A 16,423-nucleotide genomic window follows, 5' to 3' on the forward strand; every position below is an offset into this window, starting at 1 on the left:
AAAAAACATTCAAGTCTTTTTAAACTCGTGCGCTTTTTCTCCTGATGCTTGTGTCATTTTAATTATGAATATTGTCTAGAGCTGAGAGACTCCATCAATAATAATTACAATTGAGGGAGGGGATGTTAGGTGATCCTTTAATATGAAGAGCAATATTGGCGGTATTGTCCATTTGATTTCTTGCCTTTATTGCTTATTATATGAGTTATTATATGAAAAAAATATATGGATAATATTATCCAGGCCTAAGTCCTCTTCTGACTGTTAGATAATTTTCTCAATCTGTATGATGTGAGGTAAAAGATGGGTTTCACTGATAAAATGTTTTTAGCAAAACAAATATTTTATATTCTATACAGGATATAGGTCTTAAACCCCCCCAAAAGGATGTTTCAAAAAACTTTCCCCTAAAGAATTACAGTTAAGATAGCCCATGAACCAGAATTTGCAGGGCATTTGGATTGAATTTTGGTATCTGATTAGTTTTTTAGGAGATACTTTGTAGTTATCCAAAAGAACATATGGTATTGTAAATGCTTTGAAAACCAAAAATGTCTGTTCTCATCTTTCTATCAGCAATATTAATTGTTCTTTAAAATCCGGGGACCAATAATTTACATTACTTCATGAAAACATACCTCTTAATTTTCGAAGAAAATCTTATAGTGGTTTATTAAAAAAAAAAAAAAAAAACCTAAAAACTATTGTAGGACCAAAGATAAAGACATCAGACTGAGTCACAAAGCTTTTGGAAATTCCTCCCCAGAATTCTGATCTCCATTTGGCAGTGACATCATAATGTCCCTGCTAGTTATAGGAACTGCTGGGCAACAGAAAGGAAACTCTGAGACACAGCAGATCACTGGATAAATCACGTCATTTTCCCAATGAATTTTATATTGTTTATTTTTTTATGTGGGGTTTTTCACCCAGAGATTAGTGGTACAGATCCCACCGATGAAGGTGAGCATTTAAAACTTTCATCGAAATAGCTGATAAGAAACATGATCCATTATCCTAGAAAATTGGTCTGAGGCAATTTTAAAAAAATTTTTATTGAAGTATAATTGATTTACAATGTGGTGTTAATTTCTGCTGTATAGCAAAGTGACTCAGTTATACACATATATATTCTTTTTCATATTCTTTTCCATTATGGTTTATCATAGGATATTGAATATAGTTCCCTGTGCTATACAGTAGGACCTTGTTGTTTATCCATCCTATATACACTAGTTTGCATCTGCTAATCCCAAACTCCCAATCCTTCCCTCCCCACCCCCTTGGCAACCACAGTCTGTTCTCTATGTCTGTGAGTCTGTTTCTGTTTCGTAGATATGTTCATTTGTGGCATATTTTAGATTCCACATGTAAGTGATATCATGTGGTACTTGTCTTTCTCTGTCTGACTTACTTCACTTAGTATGATAATCTCTAGGTCCATCCATGTTGCTGCAAATGGCATTATTTCATGCTTTTTTATGGCTGAGTAATATTCCATTGTGTATATATACCACATCTTCTTTATCCATTCATATGTCAGTGGACATTTAGGTTTTTCCATGTCTTGGCTATTGTAAATAGTGCTGCTGTGAACATAGGGGTGCATTCATCTTTTTGAATTATAGTTTTGTCTTGGTATATGCCCAGGAGTGGGATTGCTGGATCATATGGCAACTCTATTTTTAGTTTTTTGAGGAACTTCCTTACTGTTCTCCATAGTGGTTTCACCAGTTTACATTCCCACTAACAGGGTAGGAGGGTTCCCTTTTCTCCACATCCTCTCCAACAATCCGTGGCAATTTCCTATAGGATGATATAAAGTTTATTGTTGGAAATATGGTATAACTTAGATTTTAAATCTCTGACTCAAATCCTTTGTGAGAAAATGCAGTTAGAAAAAGAAAGTAGTCAAAGAAATCAACATATTTCTGATCTCTGGTCATACTTTTTTTCAGGGCCTGAGATGACGCCCTTACCTGAGCAGCCTGTGGCTGAACAACCACATAAAGTAGAAGAAGAAAATAAGGAGAATACTCCTGCTAATGAGGAAACTGGCAATTATTATAAAGATACAAAACAATGTAAGCTTTTCAAGTTAATAGCAATACATATACAAAAGCTGATTAGACTGGTTTGATTTATTTTAACTCTAAAACTCCTATAATCATTTTATTTCCTACTTAAATTTTAACTTATCTTATAGACGTTTCAGTGTATGAGATGAAATCCTTATTTCCTACAACTTTTTCCATGAGGTGTTATGAAGTCTAATAAGATTCTCTTGGTAATTGTCTATAATTAACATAGGGTTTATCATAATAGTATGGTTATTTATTCACATTAGTAAAAATTGACCTAATTTTATGGTGAGTTAACCAAAATTTATTTGGAGGTGTGTGTCAGCTTTCTAGGGCTTCTTGAAACCAAGTACCACAAACTGGGGCTCAAAGCAAAAGAAATTTATTCTCTCACAGTTCGCACAGAAGCCAGAAATGCAAAATCAAAGTTTTGGCCATGCCAGCCTCTCTCCAAAGCCTCTAGGAGACTATCTTCCCTTGCATCTTCCAGCTTCTGGTAGCCCCAGGAGTTCCTTGGCTTGTAGCAGCAGAATTCCAATCGCTGCATCTGTCTTCACAAGTTCCTTCTGTGTTTCCATGTCCAAATTTCCCTCTTCTCAGTAAGGACACAGTTTTGGATTAGGAGCCCACCTACTCACATGTGACTTTGTCTTAATTAATTAAATCTTCAATGACTTAACTTCCAAATTAGGTCACATTCTGAGGTACTGAAGGTTAAGACTTCAACATAGCTTTTTGGGGCAAACAAAATTCAACCCATAACAAGATGACTTTGAGATGTTTGGAAGGTCCACTGAACTTCAATTTATTCACCATTCATCGTATGGGCTTTCTTTCCATGTCCTTACAAGGTCCACCATTCTAAAATGTGAAAAATTCATAAGAAACTCTTGTTAAAAATTAAATATACTTGAGATAAATCTAATTATCCTGGAATCTTTAGTAATATTAATCAAAGAAGAAAACAGAAATACAATTAAGATATACACATATACATACACTCAAGTACTTTGAAAACTATAATACATAAGTTGTATTTCTGTATGTTCTTTGATGAATCACTGTCCTCTTTCGTAGGTTAAAAAAATCCCTGATGCTCAGAGAGGTCAATTGCCAGGTTTCATAGCTACGAAGAAGCAGAGTCAGGAGTGGTGTCCAGTCTGTTCACCACAGGCTGCCTCTACTGTACACAAAATGATGCAGTTATTTCCTTTTCAGGATGTACCTCTATTTTGAATTACCAGAGGGTAAATAAATCAAGAGCCTGATGATTACTTTGATTAAAGAAAAAAAATCTTTCTTACACACACACACATATATATAAAACATAAATGGGATTGTACTAAAGGATTGTATTATGACTTGCTTTTTTCATTTAACAACTCCAGAGCTCTTTTCACATCTACCTCATTATTTTTAATGGATATATACTATTCCATAAAATGATATGTTCCATAATTTATCCACTATCTTATTAAAGAATTAGATTATGTGCAGTTTTTTCCCTTGTACATTCTTCTCATGCACACTTGGGTGTATCTCTCTTTGGATAGATCCCTAATACTGGAATTGTTGAATCAAGGATAAATCTTTTAAACTATTGATAGATACCACAAATTGTACTCCAAAACTTATCTACCAATTTACATCCCCCAAGAATGTGCCACAATATCACATCACATACAATGAATATTGTTAATCATATTTTGTGAATAAGTGAGAATTTTTCGTTACTGTTTTAATTTGCACTCTGATTACTTGTGAAGCTGAGAATTTTTCTCTGTATTTATTGGGCATTTTTATTTCTACTTCTGTGATTTACCTGTTCATATCCTTGGCCCATTTTTCTATTAGGTTGTATTTTCATTTGTTTGTAGGGGTTCTTTTTATATTTAGTATATTAATCTTTTCTCTATGGTAAAAGTAACAAGTATTTTCTCCCAAGCTGTTGCTTATCTTTAAACTTATATAGGTATCCTAATCACAGAGAAAATTTTAAATTTTATGAGATCAATTCTTGATTAATTTCTTCTTCATTTTGTATCTTATTTAGGTAGGCCTTATCCAATCCAAGATTTTAAATTATTTTCCAATTTTTGGATAATTTTATATTTTTGTTAAAACTCTTAGGTCTTAAATCCAATTATTTTTGTATATGGCATAAAATATGCATAAAACTTTACATTTTTCAAGGAGGATTGCCAGTTGTCTAACACAGTTCCCTACTGATATGAAACTCACATTTAATATAATCTAAATTCCATTTGAAATTGGTCAGTTGCTACCTTTTTATTGTTTCTTTGATCTGTCTTTCCCTACAAAAATACCACAGGGTGTTCATTTTTATACTTTCATAACTCATAACATGAATATTGAGCTGTATTTTCCTTTTATTTCTCCATAGATCTAGCCCAGAAATTCCTCGAAATTAATGGCAGTGTGTGTGTGTGTGTGTGTGTGTGTGTGTGTGTGTGTGTGTGTGTTGGGGAAATGAATATATATATTTATATACTAAACACACATATACATTCATGTGTGTAAAATTTTCTGTCATTTCATGAGATTTTGGAAAGAGGAGACATGCATATGAATGTTCAGTCTGGCATCTTGATCCAATTTACTTTGACTCTGTTTGGATGGGTGTGTCCATTAGTATTGAATTACAACCAGCCTCACTGACAACTCTTAAGAGCAGGATTCTTTATGTGCATATGTAAATGTGAATGTATTGGGGAGATCTTGATTGTTATTGAAGTATGTGCTTTTTAAGCTGAACTATTACAGTCTAACAGAAGGTTCAAGGGCAAGTGAATGCTTCTTACTTGGCTAAAATTTGACAATGTTAATACAAACAGTGATAATATTACACGTCTACAAATCCTTTGGCACCTATTATGCACCTATATATGCTTTTTTGTAATTTCCTTAATAATTTCTTTTCAGAAAGGGTCAGTTAGCATAAGGATACTAGTTTGACATTGTTCCCCATGAATTTTATTTTTGACCCTTGCCCCACTTGTTATTTTGTAGCTGAAGAATGTTTCAAATACTTTATTATTCTTTTCTTGGAATTAGTTAGTGCATATGTTTTAAGAAAAAAAAAATCTGGTGAGGAAAAATGTAAAAGGAACAAGAAGTGACTTAGCTAGCTGCTGAAAACTTTTGATCTTATGTTTTTAGATGTGTTTACAACGCAAAATCCAAATGGCACACAGTCTGAAATATCTGTGAGAGCAACAACTGACCTGAAGTTTTCTCTAAGAAACTGTAAGTACTGAAAGGCACCATTGCAAATATGAAGAACCCTTAAAGCAAGATTTCAAAATAGCACTACAGAGTATTGGGTAGGAAAAAGGTCTTGGTGGAGCTAATGTCATAAGGGAGTCTTAGTTCCTAAAATAGGGAGACTCCACCATAGCCATTGCACTGATAAATTCAGAAGGCAAGGACGTTCTTATATTTCTTAGCCTCATATTTTTGGTTTGTGTGGAAAGAAAAATGAAATAACTAAATTTAAGACTCTAGAAAATTGTTTTTTCTTGAACCCACATTTTTACTTCTTTCTGCTTTGTACTTTCAGCTTCAAATGTTATTTTGTTTTTGCATCTTTCCACCAAGTGTAACTATTGATAGATAAAACTGTTGCCAGCATGTGACTCTGGAGGCCATTAAAAGTCTCTAAAGTACATATACCACATCTTTCACCTTGAAGTGTCAATAGCTCATATCTATGAAAGACAAGAAGACAAGGAAAAGGGGATGAAAATAAATAAGGCAAGAGAGCATATTTCTGGCTATGACAATATTCAATATTGGGAAAAGCCAGACTCAGCAATGCCTAATTATTAATAAAGCTACTTGACAATAACAAAATATTTTGAGCAATTCCAAAATTTGGGGCATAAATGGATAGGGACATTTCAAGGGTATACATTAATTAGACAAACCTCTCATAGGAATTTTGCTTGCACACAGCAGACAACATCTTGAGCTGTTTGGGATAAGACACACAGAGCCAATTCTTAAACAGACCAGGTACCTCAAATTCCCTTAGGAAACGGATTATTGAAGACCACAGGACCCATGGAAGAGATTCCAAAACCCTAACTTCTCTTCCTACAATTCAGGTCCCCAAAGGATTGTCAAAGTTGTATTGGGATAAGAAATTTTTGCCATTTTTAAAGGGGCCCTAACAGAGGGAGTCATGTGGACATGGTGGGGACATTCTGGAGGAGCAAGCTCCCCAAGGAGATGGAAATCTCCAGAAAAATTTTGACTAACAATTCTTTTAGTCCCTAAAACGATGAGAGCAAGGCAGTAGTGAGACAATCCAGACATTTTTCTCCAAAATCAAGTCTGAGGGTTGCATAGCAGAGTTAAAGGATTACTTACCAATTGTTCCAGCCCTGCCTGAATCTGTGTCAACTCTGGTAACGGATTCTTTTTTCCATCCTTCCTTGCCAACAAGATACCTGTGCTGTTTGTAGGCTCAGTAGAAATCTTCCTAGAAGTGGGGTTGCCTGTACTTCATATGGAACTTTATTGACTCCTGTATGAAGCAATTTAACTGAAATTGCCAACTTCGTGGGGAGAACAATGGTCCCTCAGTCACAATTGTTCCCAAATACACTCTTGCTGACATACCTCCAGATGGACACATTGTAGACTGAGATATATACTAAATCAGGCCTGAAAATCCTTGATTTGTAGCCCCAAATCCTTAGGGCCAAAATTCTGTTTTGAGTAGTTAACATGCATGTGTTTCCAGTTTGCAAGGACACTGATGTTACAACTCTTTCATGTCACCACCCTGACCAGCAACCAACTTGTCCTGAAGTGACAGTATCACTTCAAGGCTTGTTCAGGGAACCATGTGAAGCCAATGTCCCTCATCCAATAGATCTTCCGTACTGTCAAAGGAAGCCTGTGGCCCCACGCTCCCAGTTTTTCCTCACTCTTGCAAATTATAGGCATATTAATCCCACCTCAGGCAACCCATTATCACACAAACATCATTCTTCAAAGCCTTCTTCTTTCCCCTCCTTTAAGATATCTCAGGAAAATGTCAACATCTTTCTCTTTGTTTTTTTTTTTTGTTTCAATATTTTTTGTCTCCTTTTCGTCTACATTTTTAGCTTAAAAAAATGCCTAATCACAAATGTTGAGTCAATATTTTTATATGCTGATAATCCATTATGCCTTTTCGTAGATAAACTCGTCAACGAAACAACGACATTACCACCTCCTGAAACAGTCAGCAATGAAGAAGAAAGTAAAGAACCTATTGAAAAAACTATTAACAGTATTAAAGTTACAACACTGTAGTCAGACCTGGAACATATTATTATATGATTTAAAAATTTAACTTTCATTAATCTGAGTATTTCATAAAGTAATAACATGCTTAAAGAATTTGTACTACTACAATTTAAAGTCACTCTAAAATCTTTTAAATGGTAAAAAAATCTAAGACTCAATTTTCAGATTTACTTGACAAGTGATAGGAAGTGAGCTCTTTTTAAAATACAACTTTATTTTAGTAAAATGTATTACATTTATATTTATATTAAATATATATTTATCTAAAATATCATGTGTGTATAAATATATATTTATATAAATATAATTAATACATTTTAATATAATTTTAAAATAATGATGTAACAATCACATGCTTGAGAAATAAACTTGCCTCTGCTTAGAGTCAATTGTTGGTGTTTCCTAAGATTATTAATGGGGGAAAGTTCAGAGTGAGAGTTTACACAATCAAAATTATCATTTTACTTTTTCTGACAAGAATATTGTTCCTTATAAAATACTTGTGAAAACATAACAACCCAGGATGGCTCTCCTCTAAGGTCTTGAAAGAGGAGTGGTCTAATTGAAGACAGTGGACTGTCATTACATGAAACCCTATGTTCTCCAGTTCACGCAATCCAAGTATGTTTCTCATATGATTACTCTAATATTATTCACTTTCTTGATATATTTAAATATAGAAATCTGATCATCCTGGTTGGCCCCTTCTTAAATACCTTCAGTAATTTTATACTAGGTTTGGGGTCATATTCTAAGTTCTTAACCAGGCATTCAAGTCTGAAATGATCTGACCATTGAAGAACTTGCCAGTCTCATCTCTGGTCACATTCCTCACCCACATTCTCCACTCCAGACTACCTGAAACTCTCAGAGCTTACCGAACCTGCTTATGACACCTGAGTTTGTTCACAGTGGAATGACCTCTCTCTTACATAGTTTGTCTGGCAAACAATTTCTAGTCCTCTGAGCCTATACGGGAGCATCGGCTCCCTCTCAAAGTGTTTCTGGCTTTTGGAAGTTGAATTAGATCCCTCTGTGCATACCACCTGTGCATTGCTATGAAAGCCCTCATTACCCTGCAACATAATTAATAGGATTCTTGTCTGCCTCCCAAATTGAGAGTGTGTTCCTTGAGCATAAGACCTTGTTCATTTCTGTAACTTTAATGCCAACCACAGGGTCTGGCACATGATAGGAACTCAAGGTATAATTTTTAGATGACAAAAGTAACAAACGAATGAATGTTCTATCAAAAATTTACTGAAGCCAAATTACCTTATTTTGTTATCATGTTCTATTTTGTTTTTTAAACAGAACCAACCCAGAGTCCAAATGAGCCTGCATTTTGGACAATGTTAGCTAAAGGTAAACTCATAGTAGTTAGGTAACTGGGAACATGTTTTGGTTTTCTAAAGTCTTCTGTAAGAAAGCCAAGATCAGTGTAAATTGTTCTAATACTAAGAATTAATGTCAACATTTTGCTGCCATCATCACATGTAATAGCAAATGCAAAACAAACCCAGAAAGCTGATCAGTGTCACACATTTTCTGATTCTCTCCCCAAAACTCTTATTTTCCTACAAATGTTGCAATCTAGTCATTTAATTTATGATTAAAAATGTTAAATAAGGCTCTTGCTCAATATAATCCCTCTTTGTATTTGGAGCAGTATGCACATGGAGAGGCATGAATGAATGCAAAGTATATATCAAAATATATGCATGCATAAAAGTAATATATAAATCATAAATGTACAATCATGCATGTATAAATGTAACATGCATAGCATTTGTATGTATGCATGTATAAATGTAACATGCATATCATCTATATATGCATACATGTATAAATATAATTCATGTATCACACACATATATGCATGTGTTATAAATGTGAAACACATACCATATTCAATGGATCCTAACTTGCAGATTCTGTATTTGTGAATTTACCTGTATCTAAAATTTATTTGGAACCCTCCACTTGCAGAACTTTCACAGTCATTTGTGGACACACACAGAGTAGCAAAAAAAATTTAATTGCCTGATGCTCTTGTTCCCAGCTGAGGTAGAACAAAGGACTTCTTTTTTCAGCTCTCATGCTTTAAACAAGTTCCTTTTTTTGTGGTCTACTTAGTGCTAGATGTTTCGCATTTTTGTGCTTTCCGTTGGCGATGTTGCTATTTTAAATGCCCCCCAAGTATAGTAGTACAATGCTGTTTAATGTTCCTAAACACAAGAAGGCTGTGATGTACCTTAGGAGAAAAATGTGTGTATTATATAAGCTTCATGTAGGTGTGAGTTATAATGCTGTTGATTGTGAGTTCAATGTTAATGAATCAGCAGTATATACTAAATAAAGTGTCTCTAAACAGAAACACACACATAAAACAAGGTTAGATATTGATTGGTTGATGAAAATGTAGTGACCAGAGGCTCACAGGAACCTAACCCTGTATTTCCCTTAGGAACAATGATGGTTCAGTATTTACTAATTCAGTGTTCACATAGCTTAACTACCATGACTACCATGAACAATGAGAATAAACTGTATACACACACACATATACACACACAATAATTTTAGTAAGTGAATTTTGTTTACCGTAACACCAATTTATTGTTTTAACAGCTATAAATGCAACCACCAGTGAGGACAACCAACGAGATCAATTTTTTCACCCAATTCCAAGTAAGGACAAAATACTTCAATTAAAGGGATACATAAATACTTTCACACATTTTAGTGTCTACACGGTGATACTGTTTTCCTCAGTAAGGTATAGAATATGTAAGAAGGTAGCATGGTGGCCGACATCATATCAGAGAGGACATTTACAGTTTTAGGAAAGTTATGGCTCCTAAACAGTGTTCTTCAATGACCACATTGCAGATGACTATTTCCATCTCCCTGTTTTGTAACTTATATTCCTGAAACAGTAAACCAAATGGAGGAGTAGGCAAGTGAACAATATTTAGGATGCAATTGTTTTAAATTGACAGACTTTTTTAGAGCAGTTTTAGGCTTATAGAAAAATTGAGTAGAAAGTACAGAGTTCTCATATATTCCCCCTGCTCAGTTTCCCCTGTTATTAATATCTTCCATTGGTGTGGTGCATTTTTTTTTACAATTTATGAGCCAATATTGATACATTGCTATTAACTAAACCATAGTTTACATTAGGGTCCACTCTTTGTGTTGTACAATTCTACAGGATTTTGACAAAGGCATAATGTCTTGTGTCCACCATTACAATCATACCGAGTAGCTTCATTGACCTAAAAATCCCCTATGATCTACCTAGCCATCCCTCCCTTCCCCAACCCTTGGCAACTACTGATCTTTTCTTTTCACTGTCTCTATAGTTTTGCCTTTTCCAGAAGGTCAAATCATTGGAAACATACAGTATGTATCCTTTTCAGATTGGCTTCTTTTGCTTAGTAATATGCATTTAAGATTCCTCCATGTCTTTTTGTGCCTTGATGGTTCACTTCTTTTCATCACTGAATAATATTCCATCGTATGGATGTACCAGTTTGTTTATCCATTCACCTATTGAAGGACATCTTGACTGTTTCCAAATTTTGGCAATAATGAATAAAGCTGCTAGAAACATTCACGTGTAGGTTTTTGTGTAGTCATAAGTTTTCAACGCATTCGGGTAAATACCAAGGATCGTGATTGCTGAATCATGTGGTAAGACTATGTTTAGATTTGTAAGAAACTACCAAACTGTCTTCCAAAGTGGCTATACCATTTTGTATTCCCACCAGCAAGGAATGAAAGAATTCCTGCTACTGAATGTAGTTTTTCATTAATGGATTAATTTTATTCATATGAGTAAAAGAACTCCTGACTTGATGGAAAATTTCATAACAAGGCAATATATTAATTTCCACCGAACCTCTGTCCTACAAAAAGACATTGAAAAAGAAATAGCATCTGATAATACATCTAAGGCCTGTCACCTCAATTCTATACTGGATTATTTGACAAGTACAGCCACCTGCCTTTCAGTGCGTCAAGAAAACAGAATCAGTCTTCTTTGTTTAGAAAAGTGATATACAGTAATGACAAATGCTTTAGAAATATTTTGTCTTTTCAAGTAATTAAAATGAGCATCACTGATTTTCTATTACATATTGAGCACATACTACACTATACATACATTATTATGTCAGCACTCACAGCAGCTCCATGAAAGTTGGTATTATCTCCATTTTACAGGTGAGGAAACTGAGGCTTAGAGAAAAAAAAAAGCTGTCCAAACTTATAATTAGCTTTTCTATAATTTCCAGTGGTTAGGAATTTCAAACCCTTCTCTAGTTTTGACCACCACCTTGATAAACAAAATGTACTATAAGCACACCTATTTACAAACACCCTTTTAAGGAGTAGCAAATCAATTCAGGAGCACAGTCCATTTTAACATAATTTGTTTATTCCCAAAATAATCTGTCTCAAAGTCAAGATATCAGTCATTGACAACTGTGCACATTTCACTCCCCTTGGCCTAGGATTGCACTTGGACAATTACAAGTTTTTTAAATATCAGAGAGTTAGACATGGGAGCTTGTCATTGCTTATTACCAAAATATCATTACCTAGAAAATCATGAAAACCCTTGGAACTTTTGGGTGGGAGGAGGTTGGGGGAAAGGGGAGAAATAGCAACATGGTTATTTAAAGTCACCATTAAATGCCTACTAAGTCAGACATATATTCAGGAAGATATAAAATTTGGCAGTATAGATATATTTTCATTACTTTAGTAAAAAGACTTTTGATGTTTCTGGATCCAGACATGATTTTTATTATATAATGTATTTTAGAAAGTTAACTAAATTTCCATTTCTTTAACATCAAGTACACTAGATTTGATCACAGTAATAAAATGGCATATTCAGTTCTTTTTTTATATAAATTTATTTATTTTTGGCTGTGTTGGGTCTTCGTTGCTGCACACGGGCTTTCTCTAGTTGCGGTGAGCGGGGGTTACTCTTCATTGTGGTGTGCTGGCTTCTCATTGCGGTGGCTTCTGTTGTGGAGCACGGGCTCTAGGCATGTGGGCTTCAGTAGCTGTGGCATGCAGGCTCAGTAGTTGTGGCTCGTGGACTCTAGAGCTCAGGCTCAGTAGTTGTGGTGCACAGGCTTAGTTGCTCCATGGCATGTGGGATCTTCCAGGACCAGGGCTCGAACCCATGTCCCCTGCATTGGCAGGCAGATTCTTAACCACTGCACCACCAGGGAAGCCTGCAAATTCAGTTCTTAAGACTTGTGGAGAAAGCATTGTAGTACATCATCCTTTTAGCTTAAAAGAAAGTCAATGCATGTCCCAACAGTAGAATTGCATCTTTCTCTCTTGAAGGACTAATCCCTTGTGTGTAATTTCATCACATTTTTAATAGTAATCTCTTCAGAGTCTTGAATTGATTTTTTTTTATTATTCAGGGAGGAAGTCTGATACATATTTTAACATCTGGTAACCTGGGTTTGATACAAAATTTTGCCACTTACTAGTTATGTACCAAGGGCAAATCCATAAACTTCTGTGATCCTGGAAAATGGAGCAAAGGACAGCTCCCCCAAGATTGCTGTGAAGGGGAAAGGTAAAAAAGTTAAGAGTACTTGGCCATAGGGAGTGGTCTATAGCCTTCTCCTTTGCATTGCATGAGGGTAGCAAGGAGAACTTGGTGAAGACTCCGGGTGGTGAAGGCTTCTCTTCAGTTGCTTTGTGATCCTTATTCCTCCAGGAAAACGTGCTGAACAGAGTCACTCTTTCCCATTGCATTTTCTTTCTTTCCTCTCAGACTCTGATCTGAATGCTACAGATGAAGACAGCCTGGCAGAACTACAGGAAGCCAAATTAAAGTTAATGCTGGGCATCTTGTTGATGACCCTCTTCCTTTTTGTCATCCTCTTGGCAATCTGTAGTGCCGTGCTGTACAAAATGAAGACAATGAAGTAAGTCTACAGACCTCTGGAGTCTTTAAAACACATGAGAGGAAACACCCACCCTCCTCTCTTTAGTAGAGTGTTAGGCAAACTTGACTCCCAAGTTTATAAGGTATTCATTTTGGCTCCATTTCCCCCATTTGGAAAGGATCATGGGGCTGTCTCTCAGGGAATATCCTACTTGAACTTTTTCCCAGTAATTTAAATAGTCATCTAGAGATAGAAACAACCCTAGTCAATTGGAAAGGATATAGAGAATCTAGAAATGCATTATTTTTTAATAGCCTTGAAACAAAAGGGCTATGAACTCTGTTCTAAATAGCACATCTGTGTAGGGTCTAACATTTTTCATTCATTTATATAGTGTTATAATAAATAGCTAATACATTAGACAGAATTCATATATCACTTTAAGATGCTTTTCTAAGCCAAGCTGCAAACGTACACAATTAAAAACAATTTTTGATGTATGTTTTTTTTTTCAGATATAAAAAAGCTTGTCAGAGTGGTGAATACTCTGTCAACCCAGAGCTGGCAACTGGTTCTTACTTTCATCCATCAGAAGGCGTATCAGTTACATCTTTTTCTAAGATTGCTGAGAGCAGCACATTTTGGGGCACCACTTCTTCAGAAATAAGGAAATCAGACACAAGGTCAAAATCTAGGACAACGGACATGGTTTCCACAGGCTCAGATGAGACAGGCATGAATGATGAGTCAGACTTAATTCAGAGTGAGGAACAGAGAGAGGAACCCACTGATGAATAGACAACTTTAATTTTTTTGTCATAAAAATTATCTTGGTGACACTCATGTTATGATTTGGAAACTCTGCTGAGACCTTCAAATTTTCTGGTGTTTTAAAAGGAGGGCATAATCAATAAAAAATCTCTCAGCTATAAAAACTATTTAATGGAAAAAAATAGAAGGAAATAACTTAAGGTGTGGAAAACTTCATCAAGTAAAAATGATCCTGGAAAGTGACTTAAGGAAAGTATTCATTCGAGGCTGGTTCTTTTTAAAATGAGAACATTTAGTTTTTTACCTTACTTGGGGGCATTTTGAGGACTTTCAGGGTAATCACTACTAACTACGCCCCTCCCCACCACCAAAGCAAAAAACAACACACCTGTTCATGTTTTACTGGCAAAACAGGTGTGCCGTATCAAGAGACAAAACTAGCACTAGAGACTCTTAGCATTCTTCAATTGTTTCCAAGTCATCAGGGTCCTCTCATAGGACAGTAAGATTTAGGACCTTCTAAAGTATCCATAACCATTTGAGATAACATTGTTTTTCAGAAGAAAAGAAAAGAAGGAGGGATCCCAGCATGTAATTTCCTAGAGGGGGATCCACGGACCCTGAATATTTTAGAGCTGGAGGACCCTTTCTTCTCTCTTCCCCCAAGCACCCAGGCTCAGTATGTGCTATTGGAAGAAAAGCAAACATCTCAAAGACTAACTGAAGTTATCAGTGACTTATGAGCCTATCTATCCTAGGAGTATTTCAGTTTACAAAGAAAAACAATGGAATAGGGAACTGTTTCCCTTTTAGGAATCAGTTTCAACTGGAAGGATTTTAGGGACATATACCAGGTCCTTTGTGGATATGTGTTGATGATGGGAAGGGGAAGAACTTGTCCTCCTAAATTCTCACCTACTTTATGCTAGGCACTTTGGTACATTACAGCACACTGAATTCTACTACCCTATGAAAGGCAAGTTTATTTTACAGATCAAGAAAGGAGAACTCGGGTAAATCAGATACCTTGACTAAGATCACCTGCTAGAGAGAGGCAAAGTTTAGATATGCTTCACAGCTGAGATTCTCTCCATGATCCATGAAGGTTAATAGCCAAACTTATAATAAGTCAAAGGATGTTGTTTAGAGGCAAGGTAGGCATCCACAAGGCAGGAGATTCCTTAATCCAAGGGTCCTTTCAGCTCTTGGGAAATTGTTCTCCCTACCTGTACGTTAGGTCTTTATGAACCTTCTTCCCCATGGAGGATAGACATACACTACACTCACCTGACGCGGCCCTACCATCCGTTCTCTGGGTCATTCCCTCCCTCGTTATTTTCTCCCCTGACGCCAGCCCCGACCTCCCCATTGGCTGGGAAAGCTATGAAGCTCCGCCTTCGAGTAGCAACGGACTATATAAGGCGGTACCCTGGCTGGAGAAGAGGTAGTAGGGTGTGTGTTAAGCTTTGCTTGCTTTTGCCAACAGTGCACGTGATTTTCGGAGCCAGAGGAGGTGGCCTTGAGCAGTAGCCCATGCTGCCCTCCGCGGGTTACTTTTGCCATTTTCCATGCCCTTTTGACAGCCCCGGGGGTCGGTGCCAGCGTTTGTGCTGCCACTTCAGGCACCGGGAAGTGCGGTGGGAACTGAGCGAGGCAGCTCGTTGCAGCAGCTTGGAGGTGCTCGGAGTGCAGCAGAGACACGTTGAATCCATGGGTGAGAAGAGGCTTGTGGGAAGAATGTCAGGTGGGCTTGGGGAGGGGTTGGCCACCAACCGTTCCCACCTTTTTACTCCACCCACCCTTGGAAGGGACCACGAATTTTCTTGATTGGAAAGAGGTGTAAGGGTTGCTTTTGTCTCCAGTACTAACGTACTGTACCTTGAGAAAGTTACTCAGTGTGGCTTTACTATGCCTAAAATGGCCAAAAGAGATGTTAACTATATATATATATTTTTTTAAATTGGTTTCTCATCCTCAGTTGGCATAACTTGCAGATACCATTGTAGGTATCGTTGTAAAGTGCAGTCATGGTATTGGGGGCGGGGCATGAAGAAGGTCAGGTAGTCCTTACTGAAGTTCACCTTCTTCTACCCCCTCCCCTAGTCTAGAAGTGAGGAGAGGGTCATACAGCCCAGGCTGGTGTGTATGTGTGTTGGGAGGGGGAGTGTCTTTTCATTTGTCCTCTGCTGACCCTCCATGCCATTACTAAACCTGGATTTCCTAAACAGGTTGTCTGGACCTCTGATGTGTTTGTTTCCTCTTAAAGGACAAAATAAAACCAGTTCCTTTTTAACTTGTTTCCCCCCATTCCGAAACACCCTTGCATTT

The 16,423-nt window shown here is 36.5% G+C and overlaps 2 protein-coding genes across 9 annotated transcripts in view; both read left to right on the forward strand.

Moving 5' to 3' along the window:
- MOB3B (MOB kinase activator 3B) overlaps positions 1-15,683 on the forward strand; it is a 250,906-nt gene extending 235,223 nt beyond the window's left edge. For 2 of the 5 annotated variants that reach the window (XM_082400609.1, XM_082400608.1), the window contains exons 2-8: positions 1,959-2,084; positions 5,262-5,348; positions 7,291-7,353; positions 8,715-8,765; positions 10,032-10,091; positions 13,210-13,363; positions 13,840-14,133. In XM_082400609.1, the coding sequence (XP_082256735.1) occupies positions 1,967-2,084; positions 5,262-5,348; positions 7,291-7,353; positions 8,715-8,765; positions 10,032-10,091; positions 13,210-13,363; positions 13,840-14,122 (816 nt within the window). In that variant the 5' untranslated portion in view covers positions 1,959-1,966 and the 3' untranslated portion in view covers positions 14,123-14,133. The other 3 variants (XM_082400607.1, XM_082400606.1, XM_082400614.1) reach the window with 3 other exon arrangements.
- LOC309632746 (uncharacterized protein) overlaps positions 15,629-16,423 on the forward strand; it is a gene marked incomplete at its 5' end in the record, with an annotated part of 29,825 nt that continues 29,030 nt past the window's right edge. For all 4 annotated transcript variants that reach the window (XR_014247042.1, XM_082400545.1, XM_082400547.1 and 1 more), the window contains one exon: positions 15,629-15,809. Coding sequence is in view for 3 of the 4 variants with exons in the window: in XM_082400545.1 (XP_082256671.1) it covers positions 15,629-15,809 (181 nt within the window). The remainder of the gene's footprint in view (positions 15,810-16,423) is intronic.

This window comes from Balaenoptera borealis (genome assembly GCF_965194805.1).
Source record: "Balaenoptera borealis genome assembly, chromosome: 8".
NCBI classification, from domain to species: domain Eukaryota; kingdom Metazoa; phylum Chordata; class Mammalia; order Artiodactyla; family Balaenopteridae; genus Balaenoptera; species Balaenoptera borealis.